At 46.0% G+C, this 19,173-nt stretch overlaps 1 protein-coding gene across 2 annotated transcripts in view; it reads left to right on the top strand.

Annotated features, from left to right (window-relative positions):
* The window catches only part of TMEM245 (transmembrane protein 245), a 138,304-nt gene that overhangs the window by 89,385 nt on the left and 29,746 nt on the right, over positions 1–19,173 (top strand). For both annotated transcript variants that reach the window (XM_054018802.1, XM_054018803.1), the window contains one exon: positions 16,717–16,862. In XM_054018802.1, coding sequence (XP_053874777.1) covers positions 16,717–16,862 — 146 coding nt within the window. The remainder of the gene's footprint in view (positions 1–16,716; positions 16,863–19,173) is intronic.

A 19,173-nucleotide genomic window follows, 5' to 3' on the forward strand; every position in this document is an offset into this window, starting at 1 on the left:
TATCTTTCCTAGCAAAAAATCAGCTGAACTACCATCCAGAGGATGATTTTTCTTTCAAAATAACATGGAATTTTGCTGGGAATAAGGTAACTTTCTACTTGTCTCTTCATATGATCGTTTTCCAGTGTAATAGGTCTCAGATAACTCTTAAGGTTTTGCAGCTTTCCAGTTTGATTCCCTATCATGTATATCAGTAGTCCTACCTCAGTTCCTCTTCTTTGGGCTTGCATGAGGAGTCCTTACAACTTCTTTCCATGTATACTAGGTCATATGAATATCCTGTTTGTGAATATTAGGTGTGAGGTTTTTCTGTAACTTCTGAGGCTCAGAATCTATATTGTGAATTATATGGATATGTTGAACCTTGACTTGGTTCTCTAAAGTTTCCAGTTTTCTCTTCAATAAAATTGTTTTTAGTAAGTAATTTTACAAGTTTGGATGTCTTTTTTGCAGTTTCCTTTATTTCATTAAGCTCAAATTCAGTATGCCCTATTCTCTACTCCTTTTGTGGAAACACTTGAAATTCAAAGGTTGACAGTTTCACAGAAACTCACTATTTGCTAGAAAGGAAACAGATTTTTGTAGAGATTCCATTTTATGTGCAGCGACAAGATAATTTCTTCTAAAATATTCAGAATACCTTTTCACTTCAGCCAGTGGTTCAGAGATGAAAATTTTGTCAAATGCACTGTGCTACTACCCCTGGTTTGAGATGTCTGAGCCATCTGTTTTCCACTTATTTCCTCCTATTTTCTGTTTACTCTTACTGTTAGCCATCGGAGGCAGATATTCCCCTCAGCGATGGTGTCAAGGCTGATTCCCCACTCTGGCACTTCAGGTGTGGAAGGTGGGGGCCCACAAGGATTCTAAAACGTAATACTGGCCACTCCAGGCATGTATTAAACTCTCAAGGTTGCAGCTTTTCTCTGACCTCGGATGGGTAGATGCTGCCACCAGCCAAGTGCAAACACCCCTTTGAAAACCCAGGAAGGCGCACTTGGGAATTCCTTCCTGTGGGGTATCCTCAAGCCCTTTCACACTTCAATGCAGCATGGTCAGGCTGCAGGTGGAAACTCCGTCCCCAAATGTATGGGCGTAGTTTCTCCAGAGCATACACAATGGCATAACATTCTTTTTCTGAGACTGACCGGTGGCTTTCCTTCTCAGAACGTTTTTTTTGCTGAGAAACACGACAGGATGGAATTGTTGATCTGGTCATTCCTGCATTAAAGCTGCTCCTACACCACGCTCGGAAGCATCTGTGGTTATGACTGACAGTTGGTTGAAGTCTGAGTCTCTTAGTACAGGGTCAGACGTAAGGGCTGCCTTAAGCTGGTTAAAGGCTTTTTGACACTTTTCAATCCACTGAACTGCATTTGGCTGTTGTTGCTTTTTGTTTGTTTGTTTTTTTCTGGTTAGGTCTGTTAGTGGGGTCGCAATTTGGCTCTAGTGTGGTACGAATCGTCAGTAATACCCGACCAAGCCCAAGAAGGATTGGACCTGCTTCTTTGACTTAGGGACAGGCCAATTTTGGATAGCATTTACTTTCCTGAGGTCCCGGTGCCAGGATGGAGGGATGCCCTTAACCCAGGCTGAGTTCTAACTGCAGAAGAAAGGAATTTCTTCCTAGAGATGAAGCGCTTGGAGGTGGAAGCACATGAGGAGAGAGGCGAAGCATTTGGAGATGAAGCGCTTGGAGGAGGAAGTGGAGCAGAGGAGAGAAGCGAAGCACTTGGAAGTGGAGCTGAAGCGCTTAGAGCTGGAAAAGGCTAAGCTGGATCAATCAGGTAGTCCTAATAGTCCTTCTCCAGGTACCGTTCCCCATTCCAAGAAATTCCCCACATACAAGGTAGGCAATGATACAGAGGCCTTCTTAGAACATTTTGAAAGTGCCTACCTTGGGTACAACCTCCCTCCAGACCAGTATATGGTGGAGCTGAGGCCACAACTCAGTGGACCCTTAGCAAAGGTGGCAGCTGAAATGCCTAAACAACACGTGAACAAGCACGAACTTTTTAAACAAAAGGCCAGAATTAGGAGGGGGCTAACACCTGAGCATGCCCGTCGGCAGTTCAGAGCCCTAAGGTGGAAACCAGATGGGGCATTTTCCCGACATGCCTACCACATTGTAAAAAATTGGGATGCCTGGATATCAAGAGCAAATGTTAAGTCTCTGGAAGATGTCTCACTCCTCATACAGATGGAGCAGCTCTTAGAGGGTATTTCTGAGGAAATAGAAAGATACATCCTAGATGGGAAGCCCAAAACTGTGATCGAGACGGGGTAGATGGGAGCCAAATGGGTGGAGGTGGTGGAGAAGAAGAAAGCTAGTAGCAGTTGGTGTGGATACCAGAAGGAGCAACCTGAGACGACACCCCACCGTTGGAGTCAGCCCAAGGCTCCAACTCGCAAGGAGGAGCCCTCCACACAGTCAGGGAAACCCCAGATGCCCTCTCGTCCCAGCACTCTACTCTCCAGCCACCCACCTCGCCCCAGCCCACAATCAGCTGGGCGATTCTTCATATGTAATGAGCTGGGGCATGTGAAGGCCAACTGCCCCAAGAGCACCAGCCGACTGCAGCTCATCAGCCTGGGGTCCCAACAAGAGCCTTCAGGCCCAGATGCCTCGCAAATACCCCCAGAGCAAAGGGAAACTGAGTGTGGGCAGAAGGAAGATTACTGCATGGAGAGACACTGGAGCACAGGTGTCAGCTATCCACCAATCCCTGGTGGACCCCAAATTCATCGATCCAGAGGCCCAAGTGATGGTGCAACCCTTTAAGGCCAACTCTTTTAACTTGCCTGCAGCCAAGTTGCCTGTCCAGTACAAGGGCTGGTCAGGTATATGGATTTTTGCAGTCTATGATAATTATCCCATTCGCATGCTGCTGGGAGAAGACTTAGCCAACCATGTAAGGCTAACAAAAAGGGTGGGGATGGTCACTCGCAGCCAGGCTAAACAGGCCTCCACACCTAACTCCATTCCTGAGCCCCCTACAGGACCCCAGCCAGAGGTGGTGAAACCAGATCCCAGACCAAAGTCTATGGCAGCTGTTGTAGATCCAGTTCTTGGGACCCAGCCAGAACCAGCCCAAGGATTGGTACTGGTGGAGCAGTCAGCACCAGAGCCCATGCTTGCAACCCCACCAGAGTCAGGGGAGCCAGCATCAAAGGGCGCCACAGAGCCTGCATGTGCAGCAGCAGCAGCAGCTAAACCAGCAGAAGAAGCTCAACCAGAGCCTGAAATACAACCTAGTGTAGCAGCGAAGACCAGTTCACAGTCGATGAAACAAGCATCACCTGCATCGCTTATGGCGGACCAAGCCCAAGTCCAAATCTTAGCAAGGAACTAATGTCTCCAGCATCAAGGGAGCAGTTCCAGGCAGAGCAGAAAGCGGATTAAAGCCTCAAAGGTGCTTGGACAGTGGCATGGAGTGACCCACCACCTCTCAGCTCTTCCAATAGGTCCAGGTTTGTTGTAGGAGGACTTTTATACTAGGAAACCCTTTCTGGTGGGCACAAGGAGAATTGGCATCCTCCAAGACAGTTGGTAGTTCCAACTAAGTATAGAGAAAAACTCTTGAGCATAGCCAACGATCACCCTAGTGGCCATGCTAGGCTGAACAGGACCAAGGACCATTTGGGGAAGTCATTCCACTGGGAGGGAATGGGCAAGAACGTTTCTACCTGTGTCTGGTCTTGAGGTGTGCCAGAGGGTAGGAAAGCCTCAAGACAAGGTCAAGGCCCCTCTCCAGCCACTCCCCATAATTGAGGTTCCATTTCAACATGTAGCTGTGGATATTCTGGGTCCTTTCCTACAGGGCTGTTCCACCTCCCAGTTTGGGATTTTCACCCTTTGAACTCGTTTATGGCCACGAAGTTAAGGAGCCATTACAGTTGGTGAAGCAGCAATGAGAGGGGGTTACATCTTCTCCAGGAACTAACATTTTGGACTTTGTAACCAACCTGCAAAACACCCTCAAGGACTCTCTAGCCCTTGCTCGAGAAAACCTACAGGATGCTCAACAAGAGCAAAAGGCCTGGTATAATAAACATGCCAGAGAGCATTCTTTCAGAGTGGGTGACCAAGTCATGGTCCAGAAGCGCTCCAGGCCAATAAGATGGAAGCATCATGGGAGGGGCCATTTATGGTCCGAGAGTGCCTGGGAGCTGTTAATTACCTCCTAGCGTTCCCAGACCCTACCCTAAAACCTAAAGTATACCATGTTAATTCTCCAAAGCCCTTTTATTCCTAAGAAATCAGGGTTCTCCAATTTACAGCCCAGGAAAGAGTTGATGCTGAGTGGCCTGAAGGAGTCTACTATGAAGGAAAAAACAACAGTGGCGTAGAAGAGGTGAGCCTTTCCATGACCCTTGGGCGTAAGCAGCGACAGCAAATCCAGGAGCTGTGCACCAGCTTCGCGCCAATGTTTTCAGCCACTCCAGGATGGACAGAACAGGCTTACCACTCCATTGACACAGGTGATGCTTGTCCAATTAGAGCCCAACCCTACCGAATGGCTCCGCAAGTCAAAACGGCAATAGAAAGGGAGATTAAGGACATATTACAGATGGCTGTAATCCGCCCCTCTGAGAGTGCACGGGCATCTCCAGTGGTTCTGGTTCCCAAACCAGATGGGGAAATCCGCTTTTGTGTGGACTACCGTAAATGGTATAACTCGCCCAGAAAACTATCCAATGCCATGCACAGATGAGCTATTGGAAAAACTGGGATTTGCCCAATTCATCTCCATCTTAGACTTAACTAAGAGGTACTTAAATAAGGGGTACTAACAAGTGCTGCTAGATGACCCAGCCAAGGAAAGGTCAGTCTTCCTCACCCATGTAGGGCTGTATGAATTTCATGTGCTCCCTTTCAGACTGCAAATTGCACCTTCCAGAGACCTTCTGGCTGGATTTGGGGAATTTGCAGTCACTGACCTTGACGATGTGGCTATATTCTCAGATTCATGGGTAGAACACCTAGAACACTTCCAAGCCGTCTTCCAGCGCATAAGGGAGGTAGGATTAACCATTAAGGCCAAAAAATGTCGAATAGGCCTAAACAGGATAACTTACCTTAAACACCGGATGGGTCAAGGATAAAGCTTTTCTCTGACCTTGGATGGGTAGATGCTGCCACCATCCAAGTGCAAAAACCCCTTTGAAAACCTAGGAAGGCGCACTTGGGAATTCCTTCCTGTGGGGTACCCTCAAGCCCTTTCAACCCCCCTTCCGGGGAAGAGCTGAGAAAGAAAACAAAGGAAATCAGCTGTTGCCATCAGATTAAACAACATGTGCACAAAACTCTTAGGGACTGTCATCAGGCGCAGAATCGCCCCATGTGGCGCTTCCTGCTGGTCGTCTCGGGAATTAGCTCACCAGTCATTGGAGCGCCCTCTGCAGGCCAGATGTCCCACCTGTCGTTGGCCCCCATGTCCCTCCCAGATCCCGGTGCCCTTGGCTTGGGTGTTGCCCCCCTGGCAGTACCCCACTCTCTCTCTGGGTCTCCCCACCCAGGGGAACCCCTGTCCCCTATCCCCCCGTCGCTTCAGTCGTGGCTACTGCCAGTCACATCTAGCCCCCGTGCCATGGGGCGGACTGCAGTCTATCAGCCAATCATCACAGGCAATAAGGGGTTTGGACTGGCTGCCTTTACCCTCGCTCAGGCTGCCCTTCTGCAACCCCAGTACCTATGTGGGCTTAGGACCAGGCCCTGCAGCCCGGGGAGTTGCTTGCCTAGGGCTTCCCTGCCCCCAAGGCCTTTCCCCAACCCTGCCTCACTCTATGTTCCCAGTGAGTTCCCCAGCAGCCAGGCCTGTCTCTCTCTCCTGTCAGAGTGAGACTCCTCAGCTTTTGGCTGCCCTGGCCTTCTTATAAGGCCTAGTTGCTCAGTTTGGGGCATAGCCCCAGCTGCAGCCACTTCCGCCAATCAGCCGGGGTTTTGCTCCCTTCCCCAGCCCTCTGCAGGGCTTTTCCAACTCCTTCCGGGCTGGAGCAGGTGTTCACCCCGCTACAGGGACACACAAATCCAATCCTGTTCTTAAAAAAGGTAAATTTAATTAAAAACAAAAAGAAAGACAATACATCTGGAATTTAGGCTTTTTGCTAGGTTTTAAAAAAATAATTTCAAGGATTAAGCATCAAGATAGCTTCTTGAGGTCCACTTTAAAGGTTACAAGCAAAACAAAAGCACTGGGGTTAGCACAGAGGAGTTCCCAAGCCATAAAGCAATAAAAAGAAATAAACCTCACCATGTCTTTCTAGACGTTTTCTGATCTACTTGCGTATCTGGGGTTTTAAATTAGTAGTTTCGAGGTATGATCTGATGATTTTTCCATACCTGGCCCAAAGCTGCTTTTACAGCATTGCTGCTCTGTCCCCCTCTTCCAGGGAGAACAATAACAGACAGACAAAGGGGAAGTCTTTTCCCAATTTTAAAAGTTCTAGCCTGCCCATTGGCTCCTTCGGTCAGGTGCCCACTCCCTTCCTTTTACCTATGGACTTTTTAACCCTTTACAGGTAAAACAAGTAGAGAACAACTATTAAGAGGGGTTTTATAGCTAGCTGGCTGGCTGGGTGCCCATAAAAGGGAGCTTCCCCCCCCCCCTTCATTTATGACAGATGGACACTGTGAGTTTATTTCCTGTCTGCGAGGGGCACATCACCGAGAAATTTATTTTGTTTGTTTTCAAAACAGATGTTAAAAGCAAGAGATGGTCGGTTAAAGCTCTTTCTCCTAGATACGTCTAAGGCCCTCCTAAGACCCTTTAAAGCAGGCTCCTTCTGGGTCCAAGCAGTTCTTTGCAAAAAGTGCCTCCACAGTAACTACCTGTGTCTCCGCTTCTAGGGTTCCTTCTTAATCAAAGCCTTCTACTGATGATTTTGTCATTCCCTCTTCCCATCCACAAAGGGGAAGATTTCAGCACCTCTCATCCAAGGAGCATAGACGCAGGTCTCCATCTAAATTGAAAGAGACATCTCCACTTTCAGCTTGAAAAGAGGACAGCTGAAGGCCTCAACAAGGGTCCCTCTGGCGTTGACAAAGTCATTCTGTCTCTGTCTTGGATATAGAGTCTGAAGTATCACCTCATGGGTTTGCTCTCGTGCTGATAGGGCTGTTGGTTCTGGTACTGATCGCTTCGGCACCACTTTTTTTGGACCAACTTCTGTTGGTGAGACAGATGAGTCTTCACAGAGCTCTTCTTCACATCTGGGAAACTAACCCAAGTAAATTAGTTCCCAGGAAGTCAGCTTGGTGCTCCATTTTGAACTTAAGAGCTCTGAACACATTTGTCTGTCAGTGCATATTCAGAATGGTGACCCTGGCTAAAATAATCTATACCTTGGACCTTCTAGACTGGTTTGCAGCTCTCAATCTGCAGGATGTATATTTCCATCCCCCCAGCACACAGGACATAATTGCAGTTTGTAGTTGGGAAGGCACATTATCAGTCTGCAGACCCGAAAGTCTGGCTGACTTTGCGTTTGTTGTTTACAAGAATGGTTGAAGTCCGCTTACCGATCCGAACAGATATCATATAGACATGGAAATACAGATTCCACAAGAAATCCTTTTATCCTTAAACTGGTGGAAAAACCCATATCAAGTATACAAGGGCATTCCCTTTTCTCTACCTCCTCCAACAAAGATCCTAGAGACAGATGCTTCCGTTTTGTCTAGGTGCAGCCCCCTCCCCCCCCCCCATCCCAATTACAAGTTTAGGATTTATGGTCCCAAAAGGAGACTCGCTTTGCATATCAATATTCTAGAACTCAGAGTAGTTTCTTCCTTACATCCACCGCAAGAATCCAAGTAATAACAGACGATACCACAGTAATCTTTTACAGTAGAACCTCAGTTACGAACACCAGAGTTACGAACTGACCAGTCAACCACGCACCTCATTTGGAACTGGAACTACACAATCAGGCACCAGCAGACACACCAAAAAAGCAACTACAGTACAGTACTGTGTTAAACATAAACTACAAAAAAAAAAAAAAAAAACTTTTTTTTTAAAGGAACCAGGTAAGGAAACTGTTTCTGTGCTCGTTTCATTTAAATTAAGATGGTTAAAAGCATCAGTTTTCTTCTGCATAGTAAAGTTTAAAAGCTGTATTAAGCCAATGTTCAGTTGTAAACTTTTGAAAGAACAACTTTTTCAAGGTGGTGGTAACTCTGAAGTTCGACTGTATATAAACAAACTGGGAGGAGCCAGATCTTCTCCCGCTTTGCAAAGAAATTACTATCTGGTGGAACTGGAGCATACAACATCAAATTGACAATTTCAGTCCTTCATCTACCAGGGCTACAGAATATGCTAGCAGACCGCTTGAGCAAACAGTTTTCACAGAACCACAAATGATCAATAAAAGACCCTGTCATCCAATCAGCATTCAGCCAGTAGAGATTTCCAGATATTGGCTTGTTGGCTACCCAAGAGAATGTGAAATGTAAAAACTTGTGTTCCACAGGGGGTTGGAGTCTGAGATCTTGAGTGGATGCATTCCACAAGCATCGGTGTCTATGTACCTGCCAATTCCTCTTGTTCCAAGAGCACTGAAGAAAATCAAGCAAGAATCAGCACTGATGATCCTCTTATGTCCAGCCTGGCCTAGGCAATACTGGTTTCTGGAACTGATAAAGCTTTCCATATGTTCTCCAATAACAATAACACTATCACTGCCTCTCGGGATAAAAGGAAGACTTTGCATCCAGATGCAGCATCCCTGCATAACACTGTCTGGATGCTGTCAGGTTGACTGTCATGAAAAGGACTTGTTCTAGAGTTGTGCAGAATATCTTAATACAAAGTTGAAAAGATTCAACAAGATCTATTTATGCTAAGTGGAAAAGTTTCAGTCTGGTCATCTCAGGGCATTTTGACTCCAACTCATACTGTTTCTTCATATGCTCCCATACAAATTATATTTAAGGATTCAGATCTCTCGATCAGTTCACTCCAGATTCACGTAGCAGCAATATCTGCATGTCATCCACATATTAAAGACCGTAACATTTTTTTTCTCATCCGAGTGATCAAGTGTCTCAAGGTTCTGACTCGTGTATTTTCACCAGTGGGGGAACCACCCACCTCTCCCTGGAATATTGTCCTCAAGGGGTTAATGCAGTGGTGCCATTTTTCCTGTTGCGTCCTCTCTTACCAGTAATGGAATGAGTCCATGCCGCCTCCTCCCCCTCATTTTGCACAATTAGCTTAGCAGAGGGGCTGTGACTGGGGCTGGAGCAGGGCTGCAGCTGGGGCTCCTTCCCCACACCCTGTGGGAGCTGGCCCAGGCCCTGTTGCCCCTTCCCCTCCGTGTTCCTCTGTGCCCTCTGGGGCGGGGGCACCCCAGAGTTTGAGGGCCACTGGGTTAATGGGTCCTCCATTTGAACCCTTAGCTACCTGTTCTGTGTTGCATCTTTCTATGAAGATGCCTCTCTCAGTAACAATCATCACTTCAGAAATGAGTTGACCAGAACACTATATCAAAGGCAACTTATTAATAAATATTTACTCTTACAGATTTAGATGATGAAAATGATGTGAATCTTTTAACTCACATGTAGCACACCTCTTTCAGAAATCCAACAAAGCAGCTCTGCATTAAGGTCTCAAGACTAGTTGTGTCTCAAACACTTAAACTTTTTTTTTTGGCAAGAGAACTCTCTGGAAGTCAGATAACACCTTTATTTTAATAAAAGTCTCCAGTGTTTATGTCCTGTAGTGAGTCAGTGTGGCTCCCCTCCTGCCCAGAAGAGGGAGCCCACGTGCAGGCACCAGAGTGGGTGGAGCCACCGCCGCCTGTCCCCGCCCCCCGGAAGTCAAGGGGCGGGACAGGAAGTATAAAGGCCGGCCGCCAGAGCTCAGTCGGCGGCCAGCCACCACAGGGAGCAGACGTGCGGCCGGGAGCTCCTGACCAGGAGACCTCCGAGGCCTGGGCCCTAACTGGCCTGAGTTACCCCGGGCACGCTACGAGGAGGAGCCACCGGAGCCCGTCTGCGCCCGTCACTGGGAGAATCCCTGGGAGCCCCACCCCACCAACCCTGAGGGTGAGACTGCACCCGAACCCCTCCGCCCCTGCTGCTACCCGGAGGAGCCGCCCGAGGACCGTTGGCCTGACTTCCCGGCAGAGCTACCGGACCTGCCACCGAGCCCTGGCCGAGAGGAGCCCATGCAGTTGGACTGGCCCGAGCCCGGCGCGACGAACGAGGTAGGCTCTGAGGGGGATCATGGAAGTAGCCTAGGGGTAGCCGACCCCGGTCCGGCTGCAACCGAGTGTGAGCCAATGTCAGTGTGTTGCGGTCTGGATACCCCACTGACCAGCAGCGGCAGTAACCGCTGCTAGGGCCCCGGGCTGGAACGCAGTGGAGTGGGTGGGCCTGCGTTCCCCCCTGCCACCCCTGCTCACGGGTGGCAGGCTTCCCCCTCACCCAACGCTCAGCTACAGAAGCCTAGCGTGCCTTACCTGAACTGTTTATCCGCCCAGCCCCCTGCAAACAAGGGCCTGAGCTTGAACTGTGTTTGCCCCGCCCTGATCCAGGGCCTGGGCCTCTGAACTGTTTATCCGCTCAGCCCCCTGCAAACAAGGGCCTGAGCTAGAACTGTGTGGGCCCCGCCCTGATCTAGGGTCGGGGCTCCCTAGCTAGCTGTCGGTTTTGCTCCGTCCCTGCACCAGGAGGGCCGGAGCTGCTGAGATAACTGTTTATCTGCCCCAACTGGAGTGAGTCGGTGTGGCTCCCCTCCCGCCGGAAGGGTCGAGCCCCGGCAAGGACCTATTACATGTCCAAATAGACCAGTTGTCTTCATTTAAATTGATATTCCTCTGGGTGTCTCAGCAATTCAACCTAGCACACAGAGGAACAGCTCTTCTTTAGTTGTACTCTCTTAAACCTAGGGTTAATCTGGCCCTGTAATCAGTGACACAGGCTAGCTCTGTTTTGTTAGTGTTTAAAGTAGGATTGAATTTACCCATTTTCTACAGATGAACAGTGAATAAAGTTGGTTCAGCTCACATTTTTACTGCAGAACAGGAAGATAAAAGTGCTATTTGGCCGAAGGAGACCTGCAGTTCTGTTGGGGAATATGGAAATTTTCAACACATTTTTTAATATGTCAGCAGTAAAGCCTCTGGAGAGAAAATAACTCAGTGAACAGCAGGGGTAGACATGTTTCCCAATGTACAGACCTGTCTCGCACACAATGAAACTACATTAATATATAGTGCTAGGCTATATATTTTAGCACAGAATTTTCTCACTAGTCACTTTCCGTTTAGATGCAGTCCTTTGGTGCCTCAGTTATGACTTAGAAGTTTAATTTTTGCTTATAGTTTAATTTTTAAATTAAGAAATCACTAAGTGACTTGCAAAGAATGGCTTAACAGGTTATCTTCAGTGGCCTCCCTCTTCTTTTGTTGACAATTGAACTTAATAGAGCCTTACATTGCTTCTTCACTAGTGACTAAGGTGATTCTGAAATTTTCCAAAACAAATACTCAAGCTTACTTAAGATCTACTCATGGACAAAGGGGAACACATGTCTTGATCTTGCATGTAATGTTGGAACTATTCTGTTTGTGGGAGGAGGGGGCAAGTCAGTTATATTGAATATGGTATTTATCTTGTGATTCCTGGCATTACTTTGCACAATACACGTTCTTTTTTTTCAAAATTTAATTGCACATTCATATAAATGGAGTTGTTGGAGTGTGATGTTCTAATTACATGCATTTGCACTTAATATTAATTAAATGATCAGCTCAAATAAATGAGCTGTATGTCTGTATCATTTAGTTTAACTAACTCCCTTCTGTCCCTCCTACTTCTCCAAGGTAGGATAGGATCCTCAAATGCTGCTGCATTGTTGCTCCTTAGGAAAGGGAAGCCCCTGCTGCCATTCCAAATAAGGGAAGAGGCCATGGTGTGAGTGTGGTGCCGTGCAGACTGGGCTAAAATTGTCCTGTGTGACAGTGCCCCTAGGGCTTCAGTCTGTAATCCAGTCCTGCACACTTTGCATTCCAGGTGGGAAGGAGTTCTGCCGGCAGCTCATCAGTTCAGCTCTGTGCTGCCTTATTATATCCCCATGGCTCGCTTTCAGACATAAGCAAGGGCAGTCCTAATCATCCAGGAGAGCTCTTGTCCAGCTTTCTGACTCCCCCTTTTGTGAGTAGCAGTATGGCTTATGTGATGAAAGCAGCACAGAAAGAGGTGCCCTTCCAGTATGATGATCTGGCAAAACCAGGCTAATGCGATCCTTGGATGTATAAATGAAGGAGTAGTGAAGAGAAGTGGGGAGTTGATTTTATCTCTGAGTACAGTATTGGTGATATCTAGGGCTACCATATTTTGAGTGTCCAAAAAGAGGACACTCCACGGGGCCCCGCCCCCAGCCCCGCCCATGCCCCACCCCAACTCCACCCCCTCCCCTGCTTCCCGCGAACATTTGATTCGCGGGAAACCTGAAGCAGGCAGCAGGTGGGCTGGGGGGAGGAGGCGCGGCCCAGTCTGGCCCCCCCAACTGAGCGGCGGCGGCCGGCCCCAGCGTCTCCAGCCTGGCTTAGCTCCTGGGGTGCCGGCCCCGGCCTGGCCCTTGGGCCCCGCACCCCCGGGCCGGGCCCCGCACCCCCGGGCCGGCACCCGGCCGAGCACCCCCGGGCCGGCACCCGGCCCAGCATCCAGTGGCGCCGGCCTCTCCCTATTTTCCCGGTCATGTTCGGCTTTTGGGGTTTTCCCCTCGGACGGGGATTTCAGGCCCAAAAAGCCGGACATGTCCGGGAAAATCCGGACGTATGATAACCCTATGATATCAATGCTGGAATACTGCATCCAGTTCTGGTGTCCATATTTGAAAAAGGATGTTGAAAAACTGGAGAGGGTGTAAAAAAGAGCCACACAAATTATTTGAGATCTGGAAAAAATGCCTTATAGTTACGGGTAAAATCCCCAAATTTATCCATTCCTTCCACATGTGGTGGTGCTGCCCTCATCTTCTCCATAACCAACTCCATAAGCCCTCACCCTTAACTTGTAGTTTTTGCCACCTAATCTTTGGTGTTGCCCTCTTTCATTTTCTCTTTATGTTCTAAGACACATATCTAAGGTGGGTGTTCTAGGTTGACTAGGAAGACACTTTCCTGTGATCACCTTGCAGTCCTTTATATCTGTGGTTTTTTTTCTAGGAAACGTGAAAAATAGTGAGTCTGGCTCCCCTCTTGTTGGTAATAAGCTGTTTATCTCTTTTTGTAAAGAATGTGTTGGATACTACTAAGTCATGAGCTTATATCAGGTGCAATATGCTTTCTCTTTTGTCATGTAAAGTTCTGTAGCCCTGGCTACTGTGTTGTCTGCTATATCCATGCCTGTCTCTTCCAGCATGTCCATTTAAATTGGTGCCAATAATTATTTCCTCATTTTCTGGAATTTGCTGAAGAGCATTGTCTAACATCTTCCGGAGAGTTGGCTTCTCATCCTCAGTACAGCCAGATTAGGAAGCATTTAGCAATCCACCTTCAAAAGCCAGCTTGACCATCGTTAACCTGTCACGGATTCTATTTGTCACCACTCTTTCCTTTATTTTACTATTGAGATATGGCTACTCTGTTAATTGAGTTGGAGTCCCCACAGTAAATTATTTTGTATTCTTCCCCAATCTTTTTTGCCTTTTCCATTTTGTTTCCCAGATGCATGCTATCTGTACCTTCTACCTAATTGCTTTCTACGATGAGATGACAGGCTCTGTGGATATGGGAAAAGCGGTGGATGTGATATATCTTGACTTTAGCAAAGCTTTTGATACGGTCTCCCACAGTATTCTTGCCAGCAAGTTAAAAAAGTATGGATTGGATGAATGGACTATAAGGTGGATAGAAAGCTGCTAGATTGTTGGGCTCAACGGGTAGTGATCAACGGCTCAATGTCTAGTTGGCAGCCGGTATCAAGCGGAGTTCCCCAGGGGTCGGTCCTGAGGCCGGTTTTGTTCAACATCTTTATCAGTGATCTGGATGATGGGATTAATTGCATCCTCAGCAAGTTCGCAGATGACACGAAGCTGGGGGGAGAGGTAGATACGCTGGAGGGTAGGGTCCAGAGTGTCCTAGACAAATTAGAGGATTGGGCCAAAAGAAATCTAATGAGGTTCAACAAGAACAAGTGCAGAGTCCTGCACTTAAGGAAGAATCCCATGCACCGCTACAGACTGGGGACCGACTGACTAAGCAGCAGTTCTGCAGAAAAGGCCCTGGGGATTACAGTGGACAAGAAGCTGGATATCAGTCAGCAGTGTGCCCTTGTTGCCAAGAAGGTCAACAACATACTGGCCTGTATTAGTAGGAGCATTGCCAGCAGTTCGAGGGAAGTGATTATTCCCCTCTATTCGGCATTGGTGAGGCCACACTTGGAGTATTATGTCCAGTTTTGGTCCCCCCACTACAGAAGGGATGTGGACAAATTGGAGAGAGTCCAGCGGAGGGCAACGAAAATGATTAGGGGACTGGGGCACATGACAACTTACGAGGAGAGGCTGAGGGAACTGGTGTTATTTAGTCTGCAGAAGAGAAGCGTGAGGTGGGATTTGATAGCAGCCTTCAACTACCTGAATGGGGTTTCCAAAGAGGATGGAGCTTAGCTGTTCTCAGTGGTGGCAGATGACAGAACAAGAAGCAATGGTCTCAAGTTGCAGTGGGGGAGGTCTAGGTTGGATATTAGGAAACACTATTTCACTAGGAGGGTAGTGAAGCACTGGAATGGGTTACCTAGGGAGGTGGTGGAATCTCCTTCCTTAGAGGTTTTTAAAGCCAAGCTTGACAAAGCCCTGGCTGGGATGATTTAGTTGATGTTGGCCCAGCTTTGAGCAGGGGATTGGACTAGATGCCAGTCTGATCTTCGATTTCTGGGCTAGCTTCATTAACTGCATGCTTCTGAAGTTACACTGTAGCCCTCACCTACAACACTCAGCCAGGGGCACCATGCATCATTTCTAGAGAATACTCTCCCATTGTCTTGATTTATTTGAGGACTCATCGTGTCAGTTTATGGCAAGTTTTTACGTCCAGCTGCCAACCTGGCGCAAGCCCGCCTCCTTTTTCTATCAGACTTGGTACTGGCAATGATGACAGATATATTGGAGAGTGCTAAACTAGTTGTGGGTGAATCAAAAGAGAAAGCCTTTATTCAAAAAAGCAACTTGGTGTTGGAGTAAAGTAGACATGAAGTGATAAAAGATGAGAGAAAAAAAATTAAACTCTGGCAAAGTAGTAGGAGCAAACAAGATGGAGGAATAGTAGTATGTAAAGAAATTGCCCAGGAATATAGTTACAAAAGTTAAAGCAAAGGTTTTGGACAAATTTTACATAAGACTTAGAACAAAGGCCGGGGGAAAGGGACTGTATAGACTGGTGAAAGTACCAAAGATATAAAGGAAGTGAGGTTCATCAAAGATGAAGCTGGTATGATGTTGATTGATGATAGTCACATAAAGGATTGATGGAAAAGGCATTTTGAACAGCTTTTAAAAGAATAAAATCCAAGAGAGTAATGCTATTTTATGCTCTACTACACCAAAGTTCTTCATTCCATCAGACCAGATGAAGTGGCAAATGTTCTAAAAGAAATGAAAAATAAGGCCGAGGCCCAAATGGAATCGCTATTGAGTCATGGAAAAAGCTTGGAATAGAAGATATCCCTCTTGTTCAGCTCCATCATGTGATGGGAAAAGATACTAAACATGTGGAGGAAAAGGACCTTGGTGCCAAGGTACAAGGGAAAAGGTGGTTGCTATTGATCTGGAAAAGACCTTTGACAGAGTTCCAAGACAAGTCATCTGGTGGTGTTCGAGGGAGAAGATGGTACCAGAACTTTTGTGTGGATTGTTCAAGCCACATATGTAGGTGCTATGTCAATATTCAGAACTTCTGGTGGTAAAACAGATAAATTCTTGGTAAAGGTAGGAGTGTGTCAGGGTTCAACACTGAGTTCTTCCTTGTTTTTCCTTGTCCTGGATACCCTCTCAAGGAATATACAGAAGGAAGCATCTTGATGCATGCTGTTGCAGATATCATTCTGTGCAGTGAGGAGAGATATAGGTAGTCTAGAAGAGAATTTTGATAACTGGAGAGAGATGTTGGAGAGACATGAGCTCAAAATAAGTAGCGGTAAAACAGATTATGTGATATGCAACTTCAATGATGTGAACACTGAAGACTTATTCTTAAAACTAGATTGGCAGACTGTTACAGAAAACACACAGTTTCAAGTATCTGGGTTCCAGAATCCTGGAAAATGGGGAAACAGACGACAAAATTAGAACTAGGATAATAAATATCTCACTTAAATGGACAGAGATAAGTGGTGTAATATGTGACAGAAAGATGCCGGTAAGATTAAAAGGGAAAGTCTGACTGATTCTCTAGGAGCTCTTCCAAGCTTCAGTGCAGTAAAGGACTGATGCCTCTGTACTGGGGGGAAAAAATTAAAAATGATTGCTTGGAACTCTTTCAGTTCCAGAACTCTAACTGTCAAATCCCTTTTTCAAAGGCAAGATTTACTTTCAGATCTGCATCTGTATGACCTGAAGTGCATTTCTCTAAGTCTGTGTGTCCAGAAGCATTTTGTGCGTTTCCCAATCATGTTAAATGATCTGAAACATATTTGCATCCTATTATTTGCATAGTGTTTAATGCATTTTTTCTTTCAAATTGTGATTTGTTTTACAGGTGATTTTCCTGACCACACTGTTTTATCTGTTAAGTTCCAGTGATGAGTACTACAAACCAGTAAAGTGGGTGATTAGCTTGACACCTTTGTCGCAACCAGGCCCATCCTCAAATATAGTTGGCCAGTCTGTGGAAGAGGCCATAAGGTATGTTGTTGTTTTCTCACTAGCTGTGGAAAACAATTTTTTTGTGAGACTGGCATATTTTGTGGTATGAATATTGAATAATTTTAATTTAGTTTAATTTTAGCTGTTCATGTTAAGGATATGCAGTTGTGGCTACTCATATTTCAAGGGCTTAGAGTATGTTAATAACAGACCAGTGTGTCCCTGTTGGGATGAGGCAGAGAAGAAAATCTTGATCCAGATTGTTCCATGCTAAACGTGCCACCTCTGTCTCTCCCTCTTCCCCTACCAACCCTCCCCCCCCTCCCCCCTCAATTCTTGGAACTTTTGAAAAATAATTTTTTTTACTGAGACATTTTATAATACAACTGTTTAAAATTATACAGTTACTTATTTTGTGATAACTAAAGATGTTTCTAGGTATCCTCTTACAGTAGCAGCTTACAAATATTAGTATGGTTGATTATATCTGCTTTTCATCCCATGGCATGAGGGAACAGAGCAGCCACAATGGCAGAGACTGTCTTCTTTGCTTTTTTGATTTGGACTGTGTGCATGTCATTAGGTTACTAAGTAGAGCCGCGCTAAGTAAACTCATCCTGTTTGCAATCCTGCTTCTATGCGTTAGTGCCTGGCCAGTTTCTCCCAAGTTGTCTTTCCATAACCCCATACATTTATATAGTATCTTTGATCGCACAGTGGCAGAGACTAGCTTGTTTGCTTTGTTGATTAGGGCTATGTGCGTACTCCTAGTTGCAAAGTGCCATTCACTAAAGAATTCGTTTCACTTTGTAGGCCCATATCACAGATAAGGCAATGGATTGGATCAGTATATAGGAAAACAACGAACTGGAGGGGATGGAAACTAAGGGAGGAGAGAAATAAAGCCAGAGAAGCAAGGTGTAGGGAAGGAAAGAGACAACAGGGCATCAGCCGTAGATAAAGCAGAGCCAACGATTGGGAAGTATAAGGGGATGCTGGCCTTCCTTGCTGACAGAGACTTTATTTTGAAGATGCAAGAAGTCAAATTTGACTTTAAAAGAATGCAGATGTAAAGATATGCAGAAGTGTGTGCTATCGGGTCTCTTTAGTCTACCCTTGTTCCCTAATCCCTGTATTCTTTTCTTTTCCTCCCCTCACTCGGTTAATCTAAATTCTACCCTGAATGTTAAGTTGCACACACATCTACAGAATTAGCCTCAACAGTGAGTGTATATCTACACTACAATGGTCCAGTGATGGCATGCAGCTGTGCCAGTGTAGTGCTGTAGTGTAGCTGCTGCTTACATTGATGGAAGGGCTTTTTCTATCGATATTGTTAATCCACCTGTCCAAAAGGCAGTAGCTAGGTTGGCAGAAGAACTCTTCCATTGACTTAGCTGCCTCTACACAAGGGGTTAGGTTGACCTAACTACGGTGCTCAGGGCATGACATTTTCCACGACCCTGAGCAACATAGCTATGTCAATCTAATTTTTCAGTATAGATTTGGCCTGATATGGGATCTTCATGCCAAAACATATGCTTTAGGAACTTTGGGGCAGTTCTATGGACTGTTATACAGATCAGACTTGATGATCACAATGGTCCCTTCTGGCCTCGGAATCAATAGATGTGATACATTAGCTGCAGCCTTGAGGGAGGAATAAATACAGTGGGTTATGTAGAGCGGCAGAAAGGAGAATGGAAGGACTTACTATTTTTGTGATAATAATCTGGTTTCCATAAGGCAGTTTTTGCTGAACTTAATGACCGATTTCTTGAGGACTAATGGTCAGAATAGACTAATGGTGAGGACTTATCTTGAATTATTACTCCTAGTGTGGTTTGATGCTTATTGTTATATGTATATCTGATTGTTCATTGTTTGTCAGATCTCATGCCATTTGGAAAATAATTGATTCTCTCAGTTAATCAGGCTGTCTGCAGGAAAATTGCTTGTTTGTCACAGTGTAGCAAGTATCTTTTCTTTTTTTAAAAAAAATCCATTCTTCCCAGATTCTGACCTTGAAGGAGAGTAATAAGCTAAAACTGCATGTGCATCTGATATGGCTTATATGTTAAATCTATAGCTACGATTATTGTCATGGTAAAACAGTTCATAATTCACAGCACAGTCTTGGTAAGAAATAGATAATTTCACACTATAATAATGGGAACCTTGTGGACCCCGCTGCTGCTGCATGTTAACAGTTTGTTAGTTTGCTTTGATCTAGTCCTCTTTGAAATGTGATTAGATCAGAGCAAACTAGCGAATTGTTAATGCGTGGCAGCTGATCAAAGTAGACTAACAAACTGTTAAAGCAGGGCAGCACATAAATGGCAAAATTTCA

Source organism: Malaclemys terrapin, chromosome 2 (assembly GCF_027887155.1).
Source record: "Malaclemys terrapin pileata isolate rMalTer1 chromosome 2, rMalTer1.hap1, whole genome shotgun sequence".
NCBI lineage: Eukaryota > Metazoa > Chordata > Testudines > Emydidae > Malaclemys > Malaclemys terrapin.